The sequence below is a fragment of the Equus asinus genome, chromosome 22, assembly GCF_041296235.1.
Source record: "Equus asinus isolate D_3611 breed Donkey chromosome 22, EquAss-T2T_v2, whole genome shotgun sequence".
NCBI classification, from domain to species: Eukaryota; Metazoa; Chordata; class Mammalia; order Perissodactyla; family Equidae; genus Equus; species Equus asinus.
In genome coordinates, this window is record NC_091811.1 from 20,341,397 (window position 1) to 20,367,461 (window position 26,065).

General features: G+C 36.7%; 1 protein-coding gene across 1 annotated transcript in view; it reads right to left on the reverse strand.

The window, feature by feature from the left end:
- Positions 1-10,123: 10,123 nt before the first annotated feature.
- Positions 10,124-26,065, reverse strand: part of A2M (alpha-2-macroglobulin) — a 35,545-nt gene continuing 19,603 nt past the window's right edge. Inside the window, exons 19-36 of the mRNA XM_014850954.3 lie at positions 25,647-25,875; positions 24,801-24,927; positions 24,337-24,458; positions 23,920-23,971; positions 20,763-20,846; positions 20,310-20,486; positions 19,905-19,992; positions 18,983-19,139; positions 18,633-18,707; positions 17,983-18,163; positions 15,941-16,164; positions 14,326-14,541; positions 14,036-14,163; positions 12,779-12,869; positions 12,144-12,212; positions 11,126-11,228; positions 10,600-10,641; positions 10,124-10,264 (exon numbers count right to left, since the gene is read on the reverse strand). Of these exons, the coding sequence (XP_014706440.2) occupies positions 10,248-10,264; positions 10,600-10,641; positions 11,126-11,228; positions 12,144-12,212; positions 12,779-12,869; positions 14,036-14,163; positions 14,326-14,541; positions 15,941-16,164; positions 17,983-18,163; positions 18,633-18,707; positions 18,983-19,139; positions 19,905-19,992; positions 20,310-20,486; positions 20,763-20,846; positions 23,920-23,971; positions 24,337-24,458; positions 24,801-24,927; positions 25,647-25,875 (2,182 nt within the window). The 3' untranslated portion in view covers positions 10,124-10,247. The remainder of the gene's footprint in view (positions 10,265-10,599; positions 10,642-11,125; positions 11,229-12,143; positions 12,213-12,778; positions 12,870-14,035; positions 14,164-14,325; positions 14,542-15,940; positions 16,165-17,982; positions 18,164-18,632; positions 18,708-18,982; positions 19,140-19,904; positions 19,993-20,309; positions 20,487-20,762; positions 20,847-23,919; positions 23,972-24,336; positions 24,459-24,800; positions 24,928-25,646; positions 25,876-26,065) is intronic.

Below are 26,065 nucleotides of genomic sequence, written 5' to 3' on the forward strand. Positions count from 1 at the left end.
TTGTGTTACCTAATTTAACTCTCCCAACAACATCATGGAGTGCATTCTATTATCACCCTCATTTTACAGATGGAGTACCCAATGGTTAAGTAACCTACTGGAGATTTCACAGCTCAGTGGTGGAGCTCAGATCTGGACTCAGGTGGTCTGGATTCAGGACCCAAGCTCTTCCCCACCACTACACTGCATTCTCTCTGTCACTTGTTTCTAATGGAGTCACCTTTGGTTCTAACCTGAGCCACAGCTTTCTGAGCACTAACATCGGGGTAACAAGATTTTCCTTGTTTCACTCTCAATGCTGTATTTCATGAGAAGAAGCCTTAGAAAGTGCACTCAAAAATGCGAGACCAGCATAATGATTGAGAGTGTCGTCTCTGGAGTTAGACTGCCAGAGTTCAAATCCTAGTGCTCCAGTTTACTTATTATCTCCAAACTTCACTTTCTCAATCTTAAATGCAGATACTAATGTATCCACTCATAGGGTTACTGTGAGAGTAGGAAGAAAGCCATGGAATGTGATTATCACAGTGCAGGCAAGCAACATTAAGCGTTAGAGCTCCTCCCTTTCCCTTACCCCTCGGGGTAATAATAATTATTATTACTATTCCCAAGGGGTGGTAAGGGGAATAGTTGCAAGTCTGCTATTGACATCAGTATAGGGAAGGAATTCAGCAATCTCTAGACAATACAACTATTAGACCATCTCTGTAAAAATTCTGTGAGGAAAGAGGGCCGCTAGAACTTTGATACAGACTCGACAGCTTTGGAATGCTTATTTCATCACAGGTTCTCTAGTTAAGAGGAAGAGAGAGAAAAGGTGGAAGGAGTGAAAGACAGGGGATCAAGAACAAGAAAGAGGGAAAGCTGAGAGAGGAAGAAGCATGGTACTTTTTCACCTTTTACAAGTCTCTGCTTCAAAGTCAGCTTCTCATGGAGGTCTTCCCTGGGTCCCTATTTACAGCTGTAACCACCTGTCACCCCTACTCCCATCTTGCCCCCTGCTTTGTTTCCTATAGCAGGAAATATTCCTCAAATGCAGTTTAACTTCCTTGTTCATGTTGCTTTTTATCTGTCTCCTCCCTCTAGAATATAACGTCTTGGAAGGTGAGGATTTTTGTCTGTTTCATTTCCTATTGGGCCACAGTGTGGTTGCTCCATAAATAACTGTTGAATGAATGCATGATTGATTGACATGAACAGAAGCATGAGTATTTGAGTTTGGAGACAAAATAAGGATTGTGAGGTTAGATGTCATAAATCAACTTTATAAAATGTTCCTTTAACATAACGATTATTGTGTGGCTGAGTTAACTCTCCTGTCTTCTCTTTGCATCCCACAAGTCTGAGTCTTGCATTTGAACCCTATCCAAATAAATTACACAAGAGGACATGTAGCTGCACTTTGCCTGACTCCTATGCTGCTGAGGGACATTTCGTCTGGTTAAACATTAAACACCTTCAAGTACAGAAAGCCCAGTTACTGGACATGATCAATTTTTTTCTTCTAGGATTGTGAGCCCATTAACTCTTTTATGACATTAACTTTAACGAGTTTTTAACTAGAAACTAATCAAAATTTCCCAATGTGAAAAATACAGTAAACATTTTTCAGACCACTGTTATCCATAAAGTTACAACGTATTGATTTTTTAAATGAGTTTGATAATTTAAGTAATTTTATTCATTTCTAAAAATGATTGAAAAATAAAATACCTTGGTAATAGTATCAACATCTGAAAATAAAAATCTTATTTCTTTTTTCTTTTCAAGATTGGCCCCTGAACTGTCTGTTGCCAATCTTCTTTTTGTTATTTCCTTCTTCTTATTCTCCCCAGAGCTCCCCGGTACATAGTTGTATATTCTAGTTGTGAGTGCCTCTGGTTGTGCTATGTGGGACACTGCCTCAGTGTGGTCTGATGAGTGGTGCCACGTCCCTGCCCAGGATCCAAACTGGCGAAACTCTGGGCCACCGAAGCGGAGCGCAGGAACTTAACCACTGGGTCATGGGGCCAGCCCTTAAAATCTTATTTCTTTAATGCTATACCAAAAAGGACTCAAGCCCATAGTCAAGTGAAAATAATGGCTCAATTATTCCCCTGCTAAACTTCTGACTATGGGAATTCTAAAGTCTCTGCCACCCTGCATTTTTTTTAAGGATACAAGTATAGGGTCAGTTATGAAGGAATTAAAAAAAAAACAAACAACCTGGAATCCACAACGCAATCCCAATCAGAATCCCAATGACATTCTTTACAGAAATAGAACAAAGAATACTAAAACTCGTATGGGGCAACAAAAGACCCCGAATTGCTAAAGCAATCCTGAGAAAGAAGAACAAAACCGGAGGCATCACAATCCCTGACTTCAAAACATACTACAAACCTACAGTAATCAACACAGCATGGTACTGGTACAAAAACAGGTGCACAGATCAATGGAACAGAATTGAAAGCCCAGAAATAAAACCACACATCTATGGACAGCTAATCTTCGACAGAGGAGCTGAGGGCATACAATGGAGAAAAGAAAGTCTTTTCAACAAATGGTGCTGGGAAAAGTGAAAAGCCACATGTAAAAGAATGAAAGTTGACCATTCTTTTTCACCATTCACCAAAATAAATTCAAAATGGATCAAAGACCTAAAGCTGAGACCTGAAACCATAAGGCTTCTAGAAGAAAATGTAGGCAGTACACTCTTTGACATCGGGATTAAAAGGATCTTTTTGGACACCATTTCTTCTCAGAAAAGGGAAACAATAGGAAGAATAAACAAATGGGACTTCATCAGACTAAAGAGCTTCTTCAAGGCAAGGGAAAACAGGATTGAAATTTTAAAAAAACCCCACTAATTGGGAAAAAAGTATTTGCAAGTAATACCGCCGACAAGGGGTTAATCTCCATAATACATAAAGAACTCACACAACTCAACAACAAAAATCAAACCTCCTGATCAAAAGATGGGCAGGGGACAAGAACAGACATTTCTCCAAAGGAAATATACGGATGGCCAATAGGCACATGAAAAGATGTTCATCATCACTGATCATCAGGGAAATGCAAGTCAAAACTACACTAAGATATCACCCTACACCCATTAGAATGGCAAAAATAACCAAAACAAAATGTTGGAGGGGTTGTGGAGAAAAAGGAACGTTCATACACTGCTGGTGGGAATGCAAACTGGTGCAGCCACTATGGAAAACAGTATGGAGATTTATCAAAAAGTTAAAAATAGAAATACCATATGACCCAGCCATCCCACTACTGGGTATCTACCCAAAGAACTTGAAATCAGCAATTCCAAAAGTCCCATGCACCCCTATGTTCATTGCAGCATTATTTACAATAGCCAAGATGTGGAAGCAACATAAGTGCCCATCGACTGGTGATTGGGTAAAGAAGATATGGTATATATACGCAATGGAATACTACTCAGCCATAAAAAAGGATGAAGTCATCCCATTCGCAACAACATGGATGGACCTTAACGGTTTTATGTTAAGTGAAATAAGCCAGATAGAGAAAGACAATCTCTGTACAATGCCACTCATATGTGGAAGTCAAACATGTGGACAAAGAGAACAGATTAGTGGTTACCAGGGAAAGGGGGGTGGGGGATGGGCACAAAGGGTGAAGTGATGCCCCTACAACATGACTGACAATAATGTACAACAGAAATTTCACAAGGTTGTAAACTATCATAATCTCAATAAAATGTTAAAAAAAATCCCAAAATCTGGAATGCAAATCTAGGCTTTACTATTTTTTTTTTACTGTTTTTTCCGAGTTGTAAGGCATATTAAGCAAACTGAGTCATTGAACATTTCAAATGAAAATCAACTGCATTTACTGTTTTTCCTAAAGGGTCACCTAAACTTTCCATTGATTTTGATGCAATTCTCTCCTTCCTTGACCCAGTTGGGTAAAATCTGCCATTTATGTGTAAAGGATTAAAAATTTTGTCTAATGGAAGAAGAGTTTCCAAATGTTCTAATAAAGAATCAGAATGAAATTCATAATCATATTTCACATGTATAACAATAATATCTCAGCCCTTAAATATTGCTTACAAAGTGGTGAAGCAACTCAACATTTAAAAAATGACAAAAGTAATATATGAATACACACTGGGTAAAAATGCAGACTAGACAGAGAAAAATAGAAAGTCTCTCACTGGCCACTCCTTGCTCTTCTACTCTCCTTTCCAGAGGGAACCACTATTAATTTAATAAGTTTTTTTCTGGAAAGTTTTCTTTCCATTCTTTTAAAAACAGAGAAGTAATATATTAAGACATAATTAAAAAAAAAAAACGGTGCTCACAGGTAAAGTGAAAATCCTCTTTGACTATCCTTCATCTGGTTTCTTCCCCACTCCCCAGAGAAGTATTTAGAATTAAAAAAAAATTGTTATGGGGCCAGCCTGGTGGTGGACTGGTTAAGTTTGCACATTTCCCTTTGGGGACCTAGGGTTTGAGGGTTCAGATCCCGGGTGCGGACATGGCACCGCTTGTCAAGCCACACTGTGGCAAATGTCCCACATATAAAGTAGAGGAAGATGGGCATGGATGTTAGCTCAGGGCCAGTCTTCCTCAGCGAAAAGAGGAGGATTGGCAGCAAATATTAGCTCAGGGCTAATCTTCCTCAAAAAACAAATTGTTATTTTATATACATCCACGTATACCAAGAGGAAACATATAAGATTCTGTTCTGTGTTTTTCTATATAAATGGCAGCATTATTCATATAATCAGCTGAAATTTGCTTTGTTCTCTCAATTGTATGGTTTCTAGAGCCAGTTAATTCATTTTTATCTGCACAATACTCCAGTTTATTTAACCATTTTAATATCCAAACTAGGGTTTCTAGTTTTTCCAGTAACAGAATGCTGTAATGACTATTCTTGTATACATCGCCTTGTTCACATATGGAATTTTTTTTTTTATGGAATATACCCAAGTGGAATTGCTAACAGTATATATGTTTTAGAATACTAACAAATTGTTCTTCAAGGTATATATTCCCATTAATTAGGGAAGTATAAGAATATTCATCTTACTGAAACCTTGCCAAATTTATTATTATCAACCTTTAAATCTTTCTTGATGTGATGTGTATAAATGATGCTGTTTTAATTTGCATGTTTTTGATTACTAATGAAGCTAAGCAGTCTTGTGTTTATCAGCCACTTATGTTTCCTTTATTTGTGAATTACTGTCTCATATCCTTTGTCCATTTTTCTATTGATTTGTCTTATTCACGATGATTTATAGGATTCAAAAATATATTTTAGATACTAATACTTTATTGTTTATTTGAACTAAAAATATCCCCTCCCAGTCTTTTTTTAGTCGATTAAAAAAACTGTGGTTTTTTCCTTGACCCTGGTTTGTAAGTGATGATTTATCTGGGTATATATTTTTAGATTTGAAGTTATTTTCTCTCAATATTTTGAGTATATTATTCCACTACCTTCTGGCTTCAATGATTGCTTTTGAGTAGTCTGTTGTGAGTATACTTTTGATCTGTTGATTGTAATATATTTTCTCTGTCTTTGTTCTGAATTTTCACTGTGATATATCTAGCTGCTGATTTTTTTTTTGCTTTTTTTATTGTGGTAAAAATAGATATAATATAAAACTTGCCGTTTCAATGATTATTTAAATATACAATTGTCATTAATTATTTTTGCAATGCTGTACAATCATTATCACTGTTTCCAAAATGTTTCAATCTCTCCTAAGAGAAACTAAGAGAAACTCTGTACCCACTAAGCAATAGTTTCCCAATCTTCCACTTGTCCTTAGTCCCTGATGTTCTCTAATCTACTTTCTGTCTCTATGAATTTGCCTATCTTAAATATTTCATATAAGCGGAGTCATACAATATTTGTCATTTTGGGTCTGGCTTATTTAACTCAGCATAGTGTTTTCAAGTTTCATTTATGTGTAGCAGTATCAGAATTTCACTCTTTTTTATGGTGGAATAGTTTTCCGCTGTACGTACGTACCACATTTTGTTTATCCACTTGTCAGTTGAGGGACACTTGATCTCTACCTTATTGTGAATAATGCTGCTATAAACAGTGCTATTCCACTATCTGTTTGAGTTCCTCTTTTCATATCTTTGGGGTATAGCCTTAGGAGCTGAATTGCTGAATCGTATAGTAATTCTGTGTTTAACTTTTTGAGGAACTATCAAACTTTTTCACAGTGGCTGAACCATTTTGCATTCCTACCAGCAATATAGAAGGGTTAGAATTTCTTCATATCCTTGGTAACTCTTCTTATTTTCTTTTTCTTTTTTTTATTACAGCTGTTCTGGTAGATAGGAAGTAGTATCTCATTGTGGTTTTGATTTGCATTTCCCTAATGACTAGTGGTATTGAGTATCTTTCACATACTTATCTTCCGTTTGCATATCTTCTTTGGAGAAATATCTGTTCAAGTGCTGTGACATTTTTAAACTGGGTTTTAAAATTGTTTTTGTTGTTGAATTGTAGTTCTATATATATTATAGTTGTTAAACCCTCATCAGATATGCAATTTGTAAATATTTTATCCCATTGTGTGGATTGTTTTTTCACTCTTTTGATAGTGTCCTTGAATGCACAAAAGTTTCTAAATTTAATGAAGTCCAGTTTGGTTATTTTTTCTTTTGTTTTCTGTGTTTGGAGTATCATATTTAAGAAACTACTGCAAAACCCAAGGTCATAAATTTGCCTCTATGTTTACTTCTAACAGTTTTATAGCTCTAGCTCTTAAATTTAGGTCTTTGATCCATTTTGAGTTAATTTTTGTTTATGGAGTAAGGTCAGGGTCTAACTTCATTCTTTTGCATGTGGATATACAGTTTTCTTTAACACCATTTATTGAAGGGATTATTCTTTCCACGCTGAATTGTCTTGGCATCCTTGTCAAAAATGAATTGACCATAAATGTGAGGGTTTATTTCTGGGCTTTCAGTTCTGTTCCATTGGTCTATACGTCTATCTTTATGACAGGACCACACTGCTTTGAGTACTATGGCTTTTGTAGTCAAGTTTTGAAATTGGAAAGTGTGAGTCCTCTAAATTTGTTCTTCTTTTCCAAGACTATTTTGCCTTCAGTGTCCCTTGAAATTACGTATGAATTTTAGGATGGGTTTTCCCATTTCTGCATAAAACACTGTTGAGGGGCCAGCCCCATGGCCAAGTGGTTGAGTTCATGCACTCCGCTTCAGGCGGCCCAGGGTTTCACCGGTTTCAATCCTGGGTACGGACATGGCACCTCTCATCAGACCATGCTGAGGTGGTGTCCCACATGCCACAACCAGAGGCACTCACAGTAGAATATACAGCTATGTACTGGGGGGCTTTGGGGAGAAGAAGAAGGGAAAAAAAAAAAGATGATTGGCAACAGATGTTAGCTCAGATGCCAATCTTAAAAAAAAAATTGTGGAAATTTTGATAGGAATTTCAATGAATTGGTGTATAAATTACTTTGTCATCTTACCAATATTAAGTCTTTCAATCCATGAGCCTGAGAATCTTTTTATTTAGGTCTTCTTTAATTTCTTCCAGCAATGTTTGTAGTTTTCAGAGTACAAGTCTTGCACTTTCTTGGTGAAATTTAATCCTAAGCATTTTCTTCTTTTTGATATTATTGTAAATGAAATTATTTTCTTAACTACTTTTCAGATTGTTGCTTGTGTATAGAAATACAACTGATTTTATGTATTGATTTTGTATCCTGCAACTTGCTGAATTTGCTTATTATATCTAACCTTTTTTTTGTTGGTGTGGATTATTTAGGGTTTTCTACATATGGTGTCATCTACAAATAGAGGTAGTTTCACCTCTTCCTTTTCAAGCGAGGTGCCTTTTATTTCTTTTTCTTAACCTAAGTGTTCTGGCTACAACTTCTAGTAGTATGTTGAATAGAAGTGGCAAAAGTGGACATTCTTGTCTTGTTCCTGATCTTTACAATAAAGATTTTAGTTTTCCACCATTGAGTGTAATGTTAGCTGTGGGTTTTCAAATATATCCTTTATCATGTTGAGGAAGTTTCCTTTCTATTCCTAGTTTATTGAGTGTTTTTATCATGTAAGGGTGTTGGATTTTGTTGAATAGTTTTTCTGCAATTACTGGGATGATCACATGTCTTTTCCCCTTGACTCTATTAATATGGTGGATTACATTGATTTTGGGGGGATGTTAAGACATCATTTAATAATTTCAAATGTACAGAAGAGTTGCAGAATAGTACAAAGTCTTTTGAATGCACTTCACCAAGATCCACTAATTATTAACATTTTGCCACATTTGCTTTTCCCGAACTATTTAAAAGTTGCAGATATCATGCCCCTTTAGCCATAAATGCATCAGCTTATATTTCCTAAGAACAAGAACAGTCTGTTAGATAGCCACAATACAGATACCAAATTCAGAAAATTTAACATTGATGCAATATTATTATCTACTATATAGCTCATACTCAGTTCTCACCAATCGTTTCAATAATTTAATGACAATCCCGGTCTCCCTCTTTCTACCTTTCCCCTGGCCCAAACCAAAGCTTAATCCAAAATCACACATTGTATTTCATCATCATGCTTTTTACTCACCTTCAGTCTGAAACAGTTCTTCTGACTTTATTTATCATGACATTGCTTTTAAAAAATTACAGGTCAGTTATTTTGTAGACTGTCCCTTTGTTTTTTTCCCACAGCTTTACTGAGATATAATTAAAATATTGTATAAATTTAAGGTGTACATGTTGATTTGATACCCTTATATATTACAAAATGATTACCACCACAGCATTAGTTAACACACCATCACATCACATGATTACCATTTCTTTTTTGTGGTAAGAAGAAGGGACTCGAACTAAGTGGTAAAATTTATTATAATTCTGCTGGCTTGTTTCCTTTAGCTATATCCCTAATTTCTTTTATATTCCATACCCTGGCTTGGTGCTTAATTGATACTAATTATAACATTTATTCAGCTGAGACATGTTTTCTCCTGGCCTTCTTGTCTGAAGTGAGTTGGAGAGGCAGCATGGTTTGAGGTTATGAGCATGGACTTGGAAGCCAGACTTCTTGGTATTGGATTCTGGTTCTCCCTTTTACTAGCTGAGTAACTTTGGGCAAGTTACATTGGTCTCTGCTCTGTTACAATAGTACCTATTTCATAGGTTTGATATGTTAATACTTGTGAGGTGCTTAGAGTGAACTTGGCACAAAAGTGATAGCTTTTATCTTTTATTTTTGCCTAGCCTGGAAACAGAGCTAAGGATGTTTAAACTTCAAAGTCCTTTAGAGTTTTTAGTTTATACCATCCAGGCTTCTGTCAAATTAAAGCAAATGAAGCCTAGGACTCTGAGGACTCCAGAGATCTTCTCTACAAACGCTGAAGCTCCTGCCCCTCTATTTATATAATAGATGATTTCAGTACTTACCACAAAGAAAACGTAGAGACTAGATATTGTGAGAGCTCTGACTTCCTGAATCTGAATACCCCTTAGTTTGTATCTATCTATTATCCTGGCTCAAGTTCCAGGAAAACGATCCCCCAATATAACTCTCCTATTTGGGCTTTGAGTCCTATATATTCTTTCTTTTAAGAAAACTTGCTTCTACGTGTATAACCTCTTCAACGTTTTCAATCTGTCATCCTTTATTGAATCTGAGACCCAAGGTTGACTGACTGATCATTTGTATCAGTCAATGGCAGATGTAGTTCAAACTGAAGACACATAACTCCCAATTCAGGTCAAGTCTCAATTAATTATGCTATCTATCAATGTAATCTATCCAACTTTGGATTTCATTACTTCCCTTTAATGTGGAAAGTGCTTTCTAGCCAAATCAGCCTTTTATTTTCTCATAAAATCCACTCTTTGGCTTTTTCTTAGGGTATTCTCATAACCAAACACACTTTACACCCTCCTAATATGTAATCCAATACTTTCTTCTTTTCCTGCAATCCCTACACAAAATCTATTCAGGCCAACTTCACTGTAATATTTTTCATTTTCTGAAGTCCCTCAGCTCTTTATTACTTTGAATGTTTATCTTGGGAGTCTGTTAGGAATCATACGGAAATGTAATAAATCTTTATTGAATGAATGAGGAAACAGTGATAGATATTGACCAGGAAAAAAGTTTATTCATCAAGTCCTCAGAGATACAAAACCCCTTTTCTTCCACAGAGACCTGAATCTGTGGAACAGGGACTCCAGCAAAGCAGTTTCTTTCACCTGGTTTTCAAGCATTTCCAAGATCTGCGACAGTGGAAAGAATAGAAAATCAAGATGGACTTGGAGCTCTGAGCAGTGGAATATTCCTTCCCTTAGATTTGGGTAACATAATGCTAAGGAAACCTAATTAGCATAGTGGAGAATGAGATCCATTTTTGTAATTATCCAATAAGCAATCCTATGAACTATCTGAGGTTTGACTGTCAGTGGCCCCCTCCCAATAAATCCATTTTTCTATAAATTGCGCTGTGAGCAATATGATGTCTATGAAAAATATTTAGCTGGAATTTTATGGAGGAGATTTGAGGGACAAGTCAGAGGGGTTCTGATTGCATTTGGAAGGAGTGTCAATTGCTTACCTTTGCTGCAAGGAGCATTGTACTCAGCAATTGCAAACTCATCTGAATAAAAACAAAAATCATTAGGTGAAGTGATGGAAAGTAAACATATATGGGATACAGGTCAGTGAAAGAATCTTTATTGGGGGAAGAATTGTATAGAAGCATCAGCATCATTCATTTGATGCATGGCTTGCTGTCTTATGTTGTTAACTTTTCAAATACATTGTATGTTTATCTTTACTCTAAACTCCTGAAGGACAGTTCAGATGTTATACTTATTTAAATCTCATATCATCCTATAGTTGATTTATCTCAAGAAAAGGGAAATAAATATCTTATGGTTGTTTTATATTAGTAGTTGACATAGTTTTACTATAGGTAGTTTCTACAATGTATGTACAAAGACAAAGAGAGAAGAATCAGATTGGTGGAGACAAAATAAAGTGATGAGTCATTAATGTAATAAATTGCCTCAACACATTTCTCAGATCTAAATATCTGTGATCAGGAATTTAATTTCTATGTGAAAGTTGCTCATACTCACCTGTCTCATAGTAATCATAGACTTTCACTATGGCTGGTTTCAGATCTCTTACTGGGATATCCTGTACAACTGTGAAGGACAAGCTTAGTGTCTGATTTGTCACCTAGAAAACAAAAGAGAATTAAATGACCTTTCAGGGAGCTTTCTTCTCTATTCTTTGAATGAATTTAAGAATTCATCTGTTTTTGGGTAGAGCAACTTTTTATTCACAAACAGGTCCTTAAATTATGTGGAAAACTCCCGGAGTAGATGAAAACTTTCCCAAATTATTTCTTCAAAAAACTAAAACCATTCATATACCCCATTAATGCTAGTATATGGCTCTGTCCACAGGGGGTGAATGATATATGATTCTTATTGGTTGAATAGCTATGTTTATTTTTAAATATCCAGAGATTTGGTACAGTTTCACTTCTCTATCTTGTAGAAATACATGTGTCGACTCAAAAAAGGAATACAGAAGGTTGATCATTGCAGCCTTATTTAAGTTTTGTAAAATTTGTAAACTACAATATCCATCAATATGTGAATGAATAAACCATGCTATAACACATAGCTATAAAATGAGATTGGTTTATTAGTGGACTGATCTTATTATTTTATGGTTCAAATCCTTGCTGAAATTGATAGTATTTTCCCCTTTTATATTGTCGATGTGATATTGATATAATAATTGACTACTCCCAGAGGATTAGTCAATATGTTCATTACATTACATTACTCAATATCTTCCAAGTAACTTATGGACATAATAAACACATTTTGTGGAGAATTTCTTGCTTATGGGGTCCTGGAGATATTCATATCCAAATATTACAGTAAGCCATTTCTTTCCATAGTCCCAGGTGAAATATAAATAAAGAAGAAGAGGAGAATGTTATACTGTAGTTAACGTTAGAATTCTCATATTTTTAGTATGGAGGTGATATCTCAAAAATCCTTTCATTCTATTCCCAGACAGCTCCCTGAGAGGGATTATTATCTATATTTTTTATAACTAGAGTGGCAGGGCTCTCACCTCATCAAGGTAAATCAAAACATGGTTGTTGCTGACTTCTGTTCTGGTCACATGATTAGAGCTTTCAAGCTGAAGAAAATTAAAACATCGCTAATGTTAATAAACATATGAAACTCCTGGGGAACCCAGAGAAAAGAATTTTTATTACGAACTTAAGCCTGAGGGTAAAATTTCTTCCAATGCCTTTTGTCAGTAAAGACAAAGGTAAAAGGTGAGGTAAAATTAGAAATGAAAGATATTGAAATGAAGGAGGTGCTTTTTTGTTGTTGTTTTTAATTTTTTTGCTTGCTCTAATTTATAGCGATCTCATTTTTCTTTAAACTTCTGTAATACTTATCGTTATGTCAAGTCGTCATTTTCATATTTTTTTCACTGGTTCATATGCATATGCTTTATCTTCTTAACAAGATTCTGAGCTCCAGGAAAGCAGGAATTTCTTTTTCCTAGTAGGTGTGGCTCCCAGCAGAGTGTTATGCACTCATACAAACATGCTGAATTATATTTCTGAGTTTGGAGAAAGTATAAGTCTTTCATATAGGTTTATTTAATAGTATTTTAATATTAATGTTGTCTTAGTCTTGAGATATAAAAAACAGTAAATAAAATAGAGACTCCAGGGCTTATAATAAACCTACCGTTTTCACTGTTGGTTTTAGTGGAACGAAGCCGGATACCATCTTCACATCAGCAATCGCCATGTTGGAGGCGGGGCGACTCCCAGTGTAACTGAAGATCCAGGGAAGAAAAGAAGCAGGGTTTTCTGTGTCACTAAATACTCTCTTTTTCTATGTCCACAGTAAGCACTTAACAGCCCTGAAAGGTACATAGGAATCTTCCTAAAATATTCTGCTCAGGTGGTTCAGAAAACTGGCTGTGCACTAGGATCTTCAGGGAGCCTGTTAAAGCCCTGGAGACCAGGCCTGCTCTAGACATGATGAATCAGGACTTCACGTGTGTGGATTCTAAGAAAGCTCTACAGGGGGCCAGCCTCGTGGCGCAGCATTAAGTTCGCATGTTCTGCTTCTCCGCGGCCCGGCGTTTTGACAGTTCGGATGCCGGGTGCGGACATGGCACAGCTTGGCACACCATGCTGTGGCAGGCGTCCCACATATAAAAAGTAGAGGAGGATGAGCATGGATGTTAGCTCAGGGCCAGTCTCCCTCAGCGAAAAGAGGAGGTTTGGTGGCAGTTACCTCAGGGCTAATCCTCCTCAAAGGAAAAAGAAAAAAAAAAGAAAACTCTACAAGTGATGCATAGCTAGGCTTGAGATCTCTAATCTATGTCAGTTATTTGTTACATATACTATATCTTAACTTTTCTCCTGAATAGTGTCCCCAACCTGGTCGTAATACTCTTGTGGACAGATACATTTTTTTGGTAAGCCCTGTAGCTATTTGAATTTTGCTACACATATATGTATTTTTCTCCAAGTTGATTATTTTGTACATAATCTGATATTTGATTATTGCCAGTAGGAATTCTAATGAGAGAGTCACTACTTATGTTCATGCTTTTCAAGAATTCTCCATCTCTATTCTGGATATAAGGAGAATAATTTACGATTTCATTACATTGGAATGAAATTAGGATAATAATTGCATTAGAATGAAATGAGAAATTCAGGTCAGAGGCAAGGGATAATTTTCTTTCTTTAGTTATTATTGAGGGACATTAATGACCTTTAAATAATGAGGTTCGACAATAATAGATCCTGGAGGCAGAAGATGTACAATGTAAACCCCATCAGTGAGAAATTTTGTATCGTGAGAACACATTGCTTTTTCACTAAAATGTAGCACAAACATTTATTGTCATATTGCTCTGCTTAATGAGGAATTCCAGTAATAAGATTGGTTGCTATGCTGGAATTAGGTAGTGTCAGAATGTCTTACCTGACGTTCAGTGTGATCTGGAAGCTGGTGTGGGCTTTGGATCCTTCGCAAGTTTGGGGCAAAGTCTGCACCTCCAAAGCAAATGGAAACTTTTCCTTTTCTGGGAGAATATTGTATTTGAACGACGTCTGTGGAACATCAAAGACAAAAATCTGTGTTTCTTCCTTCCCCAGGATTCCCCTTAACTTCCTCAACTCTTTCTCTGACTTGTCCCATCATTTGCCGAATGAGGACTTTTCAGCGTGAATGGTTATTGTGGACCCCCTAGCTTCATCTGCCCCAAGTCTCACCTGGAGGTAGACACAACCTTTTCCTGTCACTCTCATGCTATATTCTTCAGGCACCTTTGGCAATGAAATTTGCTGTAGTAACAGGCGGTTTTTGTTGTCCACTTGGAATTTTTTGGAAAATTTTGAAGATTCGATGGTCACTTCTGCAGACATCCCAGTCCTGGTGAAAGTGGCTGCTCCATATTTGGACAAAGCATGGAGAGCCACAACTGTGTCCTGAAAGAGACAAGTGAGAGAACCTGCTCAGGTATGATAACGCTTTGAGGGCCCAAAGGCTCATGTTAGCTGCCGCAAAAAGGACTTTGATTTCCTATTTCCTGTTTCCTTCACTACTTAAATATTGGAGTTCTGATTTCAAGATTGATTATAATCTTTAGATAGATGACAGAAGCATAGCATTCACATATCTGCTTTGGACTATATGCCCTAGAGTTTATTTTATTTCTCAGAAAAGTGATCCTTTTCTTTCTATAAATATATGTGGGATATGGAATGTGGAAAATATATATGAATGGGAATCATTTATTGGCATTAGCTATTTACCTATGATGTCTTACTTGACAACTGTGGTCATATCTGCCACCACCCAACCAAGTTCAGTCAGACTCTCACCCCAAACTAAACTCTCCTGTGCTGCCGAGGTCAGTGCCTGAGAGAACCCAACATCCTTTGCCACCATGATTAGGGTCGTGCTTCAGTTTCTCCAAAGAAAATAAATGATGAATAATTATAATTGTCTTCTTGATTATTGACACTTTAATTTGGCCTTCCCTTTTTTATTGGAAGTTTGGATTTCCCCTATATGTCATATTTCAGTTCTCATCAGTGCTGAATCTGGAGGACATCATTTAAGTAATAAATATTTCTTAGAAATGAATGATAACTGTTTTAACAAAATTATTCAGTTTTTTTCCATTCATAAGGAAAAATAAAACATTAAACACAATGGAAAAAGGATGGGATATCATTTTGTCACATTCTTTTTCTTTTTTAGGATGTATAGGCTAACATCTAAATTCTCTGAAGATGGAACTTCCTGCTATGTACATATTGATGAATTTTTAGATATAAGATTATATAGTTAGGCTCAGGAGTTTGGAACAATAAAAATACTTCTTTATGCTCCTGATGAACAAGTGTTTTTGTGTTAACAGGTAGAGAGAAGAAGCATGAAATGTGTCAGATTTAAAAGAAACCAGTTAAAGGGAATCTAAGAAGGGAGAAATTTGCAAGGAGAGATTATTGGGTTTTGAGTAGCATGCCGGGAACAGTTTGAAAGCAACTTAGAATTTCCAGAAAAATGGTAGATCTTTTCATTCATTCTGCTGTGGCCACTGAGGATAGGGCCCTGGCGCCCCCCTATTGCTTTAGTGAGGTAGGGTTATTGAAAAGAAGAGACTGTGATAATAATGCGGGACGGGTCTGAGAATTCTAGACATTTTCTTTTTAGCCCTCTTTGCTTTCATCTTCCCTTATTTCTCACTATCCCCAAATATTAATAATATTTTCCTCATTTCACATTATTCTCATCTGCATTTTTTTCTTGGATGTTTATATCTCATTCAAACCTTTTGCTACCTAAAGGTGAAGTAAAAGGTTCTGGCAAACCACAGACCTGGGTGGAGGAGAATCCCCCTTGGGAATTCTGTTGCTTTGTGATCCACTTCACAATGTGTGTTGCAGAAGTCAGGTCCTCTGAGGTTGGGGTGTGGTGGGCCGTGAGGTAAGCGAGGAGCACATAGGATGTCATCTCCACCTCAGCTGAGGGAGCACGGGGTTGGTGAAAATGTTCCACTGGTGCCTTGGGTTTCTGAGGTCGTGTCCAGTGGACAGAATTATCTGGGGGTGAGAAAAGAGATTTATAAGTGACTACATATACACCTTTAATTTAAGGTGAAAGTACCCAATCCAGAGCTAAAGTCGGGTCGCATTCCCATTATATTCTCTTGAACCTTATCTAGATGCTTTTCCCTCTATGTACATCTGAACTTGGTTTGTTTCAGCCAGGCTAAAGTAGACGATGTAGCTGGAGTCAGAAGTCCATAGCCATCCAAGTTTTCAAATGGTGGCTATTGTTGGGCTGCTGGGAGAAATAGTCGAGCAAGTTCTCCCACTGGTTTGGTAATTTCCTATTTCTAATGTTATCCAGACCCTATCTGGGGTTTGTTAAATTTTCTGTAAAGCCTGTCCTTAGCGGTTTCCAGTGAGGATCACAGATCACGTGAGATAAGGGAGTTCACACTCATTAGATTGGGGAAAAAAATACAGTAATCCTTAAAATTACCAAAAGCTGACAAGTGTGTGAAAAAATGGGAACTGATTCACACTGCTGTGGGAAGTAAACTACTCTTGGAGAGCAAGTTAGCAATTTCCAGCAAAGGAAAAGATATGCTTAGCCTACTTATCAGCAATGACTCTTCTCTAAGTATAACTTAGAGAAACTCACACACATGCATAAGAAGACATGGATATGAGTATTCATTGCAGCATGGTTTATAATAGCAACAAACAAGGAACAAGAAAAGAGCCATGAGGAGAGACTCTCCATATAAATTATAACCTATTTATATATTGTAATATATTATGCAGCAGTGAAAATTAATGAACTACAGCTGCAGGCACCCATAGAGGGAATTCCTATTAGGATAGTGTTTAACTTAAACCCCCCAAATCAAACAAGGAAACAGATAAGAAAACAAGAGGCGGAAATACTCAAAAGTGTGATACTGCTTAGATGAAAAACATGTAAAAATTCTGAATATTCAAGATACAGTAAAAACATAAAGAAATCTATGGAAATTGTATGACAAATTCAGGATAACAGTTACCTTTGGGGGTGGGAGTGGTGCACAGGGCATTTTTCTGGCATTGGAATATTTTATTTTTTAAGCTGGGAGTATAAAGATGTTTGCTAATGATTCTTTACGGCTTTTTGCCTATATCTGAAATATTTCCCAAAACAATTTAAAAATAAACACTTAATGGCACTGTCAAGGGAGAAAAGTAGAATATTTTTTATAGGCTATCTTATTATCATTTGCATTTTATTTTCTATTTCTTTGACCCCTCATATAGACCATGGTATACACAGAAGTATTATGTGAATATAAATAGATTTATCAATATTATCAGTCTTGTGAAATGAGCATAAAATACCAGACTTTATTCATGGGGTTACTTTCTTCAATCCTCTCTTATGTTTAAGATGATATGGTTCACCAGGTCAGGGTTGGGTATGTATTAACCACTGATATCTTCATCATACTAACTAGTACTTTTACAGCACTTACTATGTGCCATAGACTCTATTAAGTGCTTTACATGTATTAACTCATTTGACACTGACAGCAACCTTAATATTATCCCCATTTTACTGATGAAGAAACTGAAACACAGACAAGTTAAGTGACTTGCCCAAGGTCACACAGATAATCTCTTTTGGAGCTAGTCTCCAGAGGCTGAGCTTCTCACAACCACAGTGTACTACCTCTTATCTTTTGATTTGTGGCTTGATTAAGAAACCCTAGATTCTATAATGATATAGACAAAAGAAAAGAGGGGAAAGGGATCACGGGAGGTAGGCACAGGAGGCTTTTGCAGTGTAGTTCTTGATACAGAGAATGTGCAATGGGAGAAAGATCTCAGGTGTGCTCTTACCTTCCTTCACAGCTTCCTCATTAAGTGACTCGAGTACTTCTCTCCTCTTGTCCTGGTTACCTGCCAGGGCAAAAGCATAGGCCAACAGTGCCTTGGTGTAGACGTGGCTTCCATGGGGTCCTTCCTTTGCTGACTTCCAGGCAGACTCCAGGCAGAACAGTGCATTGCGGACAACAGGGTGCTGTGAAGGGAGAACAAGAAGGGAACTGAGCGATGTGAACAAGGAGGCTAGCATTCCCAGGTAAACACATGGATCATAGCACAGGAGGTAAAGAGGTTTTTCACATGCATTTGTCCATCTGTTCCTATTCTTCTGGATAGAGTGGGTAGTATTTTTCATCTTTTATTCTCACATCCATAAGGCAGGAATATATGCTATATCTTTAGAATTCATTTTGTGCGTATGTTTGTGTGTGTGTGTGTGTGTTGGTGGGGAATTGTTAGGGGAGAAATAGCCTAGAAGTATCCCTGGGAAAGTACAAATCTTTTTCAGGAAATTGACCAAATTCTCTATTGATCTGGGAAGCACTGACATTGCATAGGAGGAAAGCTGACACTTGGCTTTTGGTGGGGTGATATTTCAGGCAGCAGGCTGGCAGTTTCATCGCATCCCAAACTAGGCTTCATCAGAGGAAGGAAAAGGTACCTACAGTGGCTGGGAGAGGAATCTCCAGAAGGGAAATGGTGATATAGGCAGACAGGGTCACTTCGTCTTGTACTCCACCCTATAAATATGATGAGTGAGAGAGATTTGAGTAATTAAACTGAGAATTCAGCTCTTTGTTTTCCACTATGTCACAGGATTTCCCTTCACCCATGTTCTTCTCAATGGGGGCAAAGTATCACATTCAGTCTAAGTTCCATCCCTTTTTTCCTGGTGCTATCTAGGTTTTATTTTCTTCTGATATCTTTTCTAAGGATTTCCTACATTGCTATTTCCTTCCTCATTCTTGTACACATCGTAATGGACAAAGCAAAACTAGCTCCGAGAACACTTCACCTTAATGGCATTGTTGAGCAGTGATCCAGAGCTCCTGAAACAGCCATTGTCCTTCTGCTTGTGGGAGAGCCAAGTGAGGGCTTCGGTAATGTGTGCTTCATCGATGAAGATATAGGTTCGAGCCTTTGCAAAAGTCTTCAGTACAAAGGCTGTGAGCCTGAGTGGGGAGGAAGTGGTGATATTTACATTGTTACAATGGTTTTATAACCACTTCACAGCAACAGGCTTCATATGACACTTCTTACATTGATGTGAGTCATCTAATAGGAATTCTTATGTACTTAGAGCTCCCATCTTTTTTAGACTACTTGATGAATCTGCTAGATTTAGTGCTGACTCCCCTTCTCTTTGCTACAGACAGTCTAAGTATTTCTAATGGTACTTATTTTTCCTTATGTGAATAAGGCTTTAAATCTTTCTTTCCTTTAGAAATTTCCTTCTGTAGATGGCAGAATGTTCTCAGGTCTTACATGCAATAACTTCTTCTAACATTGTTTTGCCTTAGGGATTTTAAAACAATATTTCATATCACTGGGTCCTTCTCATTTCTTTCCTCCTGTTAGTGAATTTATTCTCAGTCGGGTTGAGTATAATCTAAAAAACATAAGCTAAGCTGAAGATAACATGGTTTATCTAGAAGTTACATGATATGTTCACTGGCCATATCATTAAAAAACTGATGGTTATGGGAGCTATTTTAGAAAAAACCTTATTATGAATTTTGGGGACAAATCTGACATACGTGTATTTGAATCTCAGCTTTTCTGCTTGTTACTTTGCTAGTCTTGGTGTATTTATCTAGTATAACCATCTATTAGTTTAATAATACATATATGATAGAGTTACTGTGAATATAATTTTGATAATATATGTAAGAGAGTTGGCACAAAAATAGAAGCTTGAAAAACTGCCTTTCCCTTACCAGGTATTGCCCTCACTTCTGCCACGTCGCTCTCCAAAGGTGCTGTAGGAGCCATCATGGTGCTTGTAGTTCAGCTGTCTCTGATAACCTGAAATGGAAGGTTAATGAAACAACATGACAGATTGTACATGCTGGGGACAGAGAAGTTACTAAAATGCTTTGGTCTCCCTTGTAATATTTCCTAAATTTTGTTGTCATTTGTTAGAAGGTTCTGAGTTCTAAACATTTTATTAGAGGTTGGACACTGGATAGTTACCATGAAATTAATTGTCATAGTATTCTTATCATAGTAATTATCATAGTATGATAAGCTAATATATCATAGTATCGATAAATAACTCAAGCCTACCAGGAAATTCAGTTAAATAACGTTGTGAAGTTTTCACTCACTCATAAGTCACTCACCAGTGTTGAGGTAGCCAATGGCCTTGGATCTGGCCTCTGGAGTCAGCTGCTGTGTTTCATTTAGATAATCCAGAACATAGATATTAGGAGCAAAGAGGACCATATTCTGTTCTCCACAGCCATAGGGCATTTTGAGGAGATTTTGTGTGTCTTTCATGGCAGAGCCTAATATGTCTCCTAGAGAATGGGAGAGATGGGAAGTCATAAAGCTTAGACAGTATAACCTATTAGAATTATTAAGAAGAAATGAATACTTTATCTGAGTTAAAGAAATGAGGATTTTTTAGGAAAGGTAAGTCTTCCAGGGACAAAAGTATGATTGGAAGCAATAAACAAACCCGAAGAAGGAGAGAAAAAAGAAGTTAAAATTAAATTTGTTGAGTATTTATGGAAAAGGAATAGAGTAGAAACTGTCAATAGAGTAGACTAGTCCACTAGGGGCTGGAGCTTCACCCAAAACTGAGAAGGAGGCTCGGGCAGATTCTTCTACTACATTTGGCGGCAGCTTCAGAGATAATTGATCAGACACCTCAGCATCTAGAGAAAGAAAGAAATCAGTCATAATGAAATTTATTTCTGCTGTATGTATTTCTGAAGAGCTCCAAGATCCAGAAGCTAAAACTAAGCCTTACACCTAAACTTCTTCAGAAAACTTGTCCTTTTTAAAATATTCTAGTTTTTTCTATCTTGAAAATGAATGAATGGGATTCTAAGATTTCCAGAACTTCTCCTTCCCCAACCATCTTTTCCTCCCATATATAGAGTTGCATTCAAAAAGAAGGCTACAAATCAACGAGTGCCGATGACGTTGTGATTCTGTTGTTGTCATCTTATGGCCAACACAAGAATAGTTCTCACAAGATTATCTATTTACTGTCCATCCTCAACTCCTCATTCAATGGTTGTATGAAAAAAAAAATACGTAAGCACAAAAAAAATCTCCAGAAAGTTCCTGAATTCCAAAATAATGCTATGTCCTTACTTCAGTCAAATTTCACCAGATACGAAGATAGTATTTTTATGGAAGCTCTAGACATGAGGGAGGGGGTGAAGATGAACCATATTTGACGCATTAAAAATAAAATAATTGCTGCTAAGTATACATCTACTGCCATTTTAATATTGGTGAATTACTGTAGTATTTATTCTCATACTGCATCCCTTCCTGATAAGGCTGACATTAAAACTTTTTGCCTAAGGTACAATGTTTCAGCTATGCAAGATCAATAAGTGCTAGAGATCTACTATACAGCATAGTGCCTAAACTATATTGTACACTTAAAAATTCGCTAATAGGATAGAACTTGTATTGTGGGTTCTTATCACACACAAAAATATAATAATGAATAAGAGAATGGAAAGAAACACTTGGAGGTGATGGATAGGTTTATGGTATAGATTGTGGTGATGGTTTCATGGATGTATACTTATCAAATTGTATACATTAATTATGTATGTATTAGTAATTATATTAATCATACAATTACATAATAAAATTTAAATTTAATTATGTGTGTAAATGCATAGTGTAATTATATATTAAATATAGACATGGTTATATTAATTATGTATGTATTACTTGTATATCCATAAAAGCTCTCTTACCATCCAAGAAAAAACTTTTGTGAAAAAACAGATGCCATAAGTAAAGCTAAATTACCAAGTGAAAGAAAATATTTGCAACATATTCAATATATAAAGAATCAGGGCCATATAGCTGAATCAGAAAAAAACAAACTACTCTGACATGAATGGTCAAAGGATATGATGGCAATTCATAAATATGCAAAAATACGCTTAACTCCACTTTTACTTAGAGAAGTATAAATTAAAACAACAACAATGTATTTTTTCATCCAAATTTTTGGTGAAAGCTAAAAATTTTGATGGAAACAGATTATGGTGATCCTGTAGGGAAGTATAAACTGGAGGAAATATAAACATATTTGGGTAATAAAGAGAGGGATTTTTTTTTTTCAGTTCTGTTAAAACTAAGAATATACACACTGCCTCCTAATCAGGAATTTCACATTTCGGTATCTACCTTAGATATACTTGCCTATGTACACAAGGATGATTTTTATCTATTTATTTATTTATACTGGCAAATAGTTGGAAAAATCAATTTGGGAATGGGTAAAAAACCAAGCAGAGGGGCCGGCCCTGTGGCTGAGTGGTTAAGTTCACATGCTCCGCTTTGGCGGCCCAGGGTTTCGCCGGTTCAAATCCTGGGCATGATCATGGCACTGCTCATTAGGCCATGCTGAAGCACTGTCCCACATGCCACAACTAGAAGGACCCACAACTAAAAATATACAACTATGTACCAGGGGGTTTTGGGGAGATAAAGGAAAAATAAAATCTTAAAAAAAAAAACCAAACGAAGCAGAACTGTGATATATTGACAGTATGGAATTAAAAGTAATTATCTAGATGTATAATTTAACATGGATAGACTTCTAAGGCAGATTGCTGAGTTAAAAAAAAAAAAAAAAACCAGAAAGTTATAGAATGAAACTCATACCATTTATGTAAATCACACCTACACAAACAAATTCATCTACACATATTATTTCTAAAGGTACATGGATGATCATTAAAGTATTGAAAAACATTGCAAACGGGTGACATTATCCTTTAATATGAGGCTCTGCTTTGTTCTATAAAGGAGAATGTATTTTTGTATTATATAGGTAATTAAAATTAATTTTAATAATACTACTTGATGATTAGCCCTAGATGCAGAAGAGCTAAGTCAAAATAAGAACTCAGAAAAGGAGGAGAAGCCCTGATGAAAGGATTTGGTGGTAAGAGCCAATTCATTTAAATGTAGAAATAAGACTAAACAACCAGGTAATTATTTTTTTAGAACACATTCTACATATTTTATGTCTTTACAATATAAAAAACATAGTAAATAGAAATTAGTAAGTAGTCAGAGAGAGGAAAGGAACATACTGTGATGTTGATTCAACACTGGTTTGAGATGAGAACACATTATGCTGACAAGTTTCTTAGTGTACTAAATTTCTATAAATGTTTTTGTTTAGACTAGAAAATTCTCCACCAAAATAAAGTTATATCTTTTACTGTAAACTTCTTTAGTCCCTTATCAAATGACTGAGAGGGGATTAGGTACAAGATTGGCATCAAACAAATATTGGTATGACAGGAATTTTAAAGGCTAACTCTCTCTTCAGGAAATAGCATGGTCTCATTATCAAATGTTGCTGCCCGTGCAAAACTCAGTGTTGGAGTGACCTGAATTTAGCAACCCCTATGTTGTATAACAATATTCAAGAAAATATCCCTTTGGCAATATTCATTTTTATTCTATCCACTTTCTACCTGTGACCACATCATATACTGGTCAGAAAGACATTTTGGTGTTTGTGCAGATGTTATAAGAGATAAAGACTCAGAATGCTGAGCTAGGGATATTCTCATGATCAAATTATTTGGCCTCTCTCAGACAAGTTTCTTCATTTGTCAAATGGGCTGAGGATTCTTTGGGTCTTACTTACTTCATAGGGAAAGTGTAGGAATACTATACAAAATTCTTTGAACTTCAAATGTTATACAAACTTTAATTATGATGGCTGACTCTTACCTGACGGACAAAGCAAGGAGTTGAATGTTGCTTCCTTCTCTAGCCCTTCAGGCTTTAGGTGGAAAGAAAGAAAAATTAAAGGTGAGAATGGACTGACTTTTAAGACTTATGTGTTGATAGGGGAACCACAAATTTCTGACAGTGAAGAAAAGAATGGGAACTGAATTTCTAATGTATTACACAAATAAATTCCATAAGTATAAGCAATATGAAGGAGACAGATTGATAGATAAGAAAGTTAGGGGAATATATATACATATATAGAGAGAGAGAAAGAGAGAGAGAACAATAATATCGTGAAATATCTCATGGTCGTATATTACTTATCCTTTCTTATCTAAAAGTTGGAACCCTAACTAGATTCGCCATTGCTTTTCTTGACACATTGTGATCTATCAAATGGGCAGACTGACTTACTTCAACCAACAGAGGCTTGATGATTGTGTCTTTCTTTCCATATTCAGGGACCACAGCCACCTCAGTCCCACACAGCTCTTGAGACTCCAGTGCCTCTGCACTCACGGTGAAATTCACATTCCCTGAAAAAAGGGGCCAACAGAGGTGAGAAACATCTCTCTCTTCCTCCATGCCTCCAAACCCCAAGATTTATAAATGTTCAATGCTTTGTAACCTTTTTCTGTTCTATAAAAACACAGGAGCAGAAATAGAAGCAGCACTAAAGGCTAATGATACTGAGACTCCAAGGTGGAGATGGAAGTGAGGGAAGTGGGATATTCTAGACATCGTAGAATGAAAGACAAAGAAAAAAATTCCTACTATCTGGAGGGTCTTTGCCTGAGGGAAGCAGCACTGGACATAAGGATCCCAGAGATAAATACAATCCTTGAGTAGAGAATTGTCTTCAGGAGACTGTCCCTCACCTAATGACTTTGGAGTTACTGCCCAGGACACAGTTTGTCGGCCATTCCCAGAGATGCAGTGAGACCCTTGTTCCTTCTCTCCTGGGACAGCTAGAAATGCAGGAGACTCCTCCAGATTCACACTGACCTGAAATCACATACATGAGACAAAGAGACAGATCAGAGGGAGAAGGAACCAAAGGGAGAAGCCTCAAAATAAAGCATAGTGGGGGACGGGTTAGATTTCATGTTGCCTCATACTGGAAATAATATAAATGAAGACCGAGCACCTTATAGGTGGACTTGATATCTAAATCTGAGTATTTGGGGATAATCTGCTCTTTCATGTGGTGGGATCAGAAGAGAGGAAGAGTCATGATGGTATGTTGCCTGTGGGAACTCCACTTCTTTCCTGGGATCTTGACCATTCCTTCAGCTCTTTCAGGAGAGCATACAAGATTTACAAACAGTTATGGTTTCAGCAGAGGTAAGATGCTCATAAATAACTTTTAAAATAAGGTTTAGTATAATTAATGATATATGAAAATAAATATTTGAGAATGTAGAGGTTGAAATCTTGGAGAATCTAAGACATCAGGATAAGCATACTGATTTTTGTTATTCATGTCAGAAATCTGCATGCTACATGAGCTTCCTAACTTTAAAGGGTTATGATAAGGGTCAGAAACTTTTTTTAAGTTGCAATTTGGTATTTGGAGATATCAGAAACTGTAGTTATATAACATATGAATTTCTCTTCTGGTCAGGCCAACGTGTACACAGGAGTCTGTCAGTATTCCTAGCAATGCAATTTTTAATTTAGTTGACTGTTACCTTGTGCTCACTTTTAGAAAGAGAGGTCCTTACCCGGATGCGTTTGGGGAGGTAGTTGAACACTGTGGCCTTGAGTGTGAAGGCTTCTCCTCGGATCACAGAGTAGGGAATTGTGAGCTCCACAAAGAAGGGCTGGAAGGCTCGGAGGGAGGCAGTTGGAGAGAGACCAAATCCAGTGTTACTGGACAGGCAGAGGGCCCCTGCCTTCCACTCAGTGATGGTATCAGGGACTCTTACTCCTACTTCACCCACACCTGATGAGCTGGGGAGGATGGCAATGTGAAGAACAAAAAGTAAGCAGTTAAATATATCCTTTCTAGGAAGAGAATCCCTATAAATGATTCTGTGGTCATGACTTGCATGCACTCAGTAGAAACACCAATAATGGAGAGTATAATCAAGGCTTGAAATGGGAACATATAAGTCATTTTCTTCCAACTCTGACTGTTTTC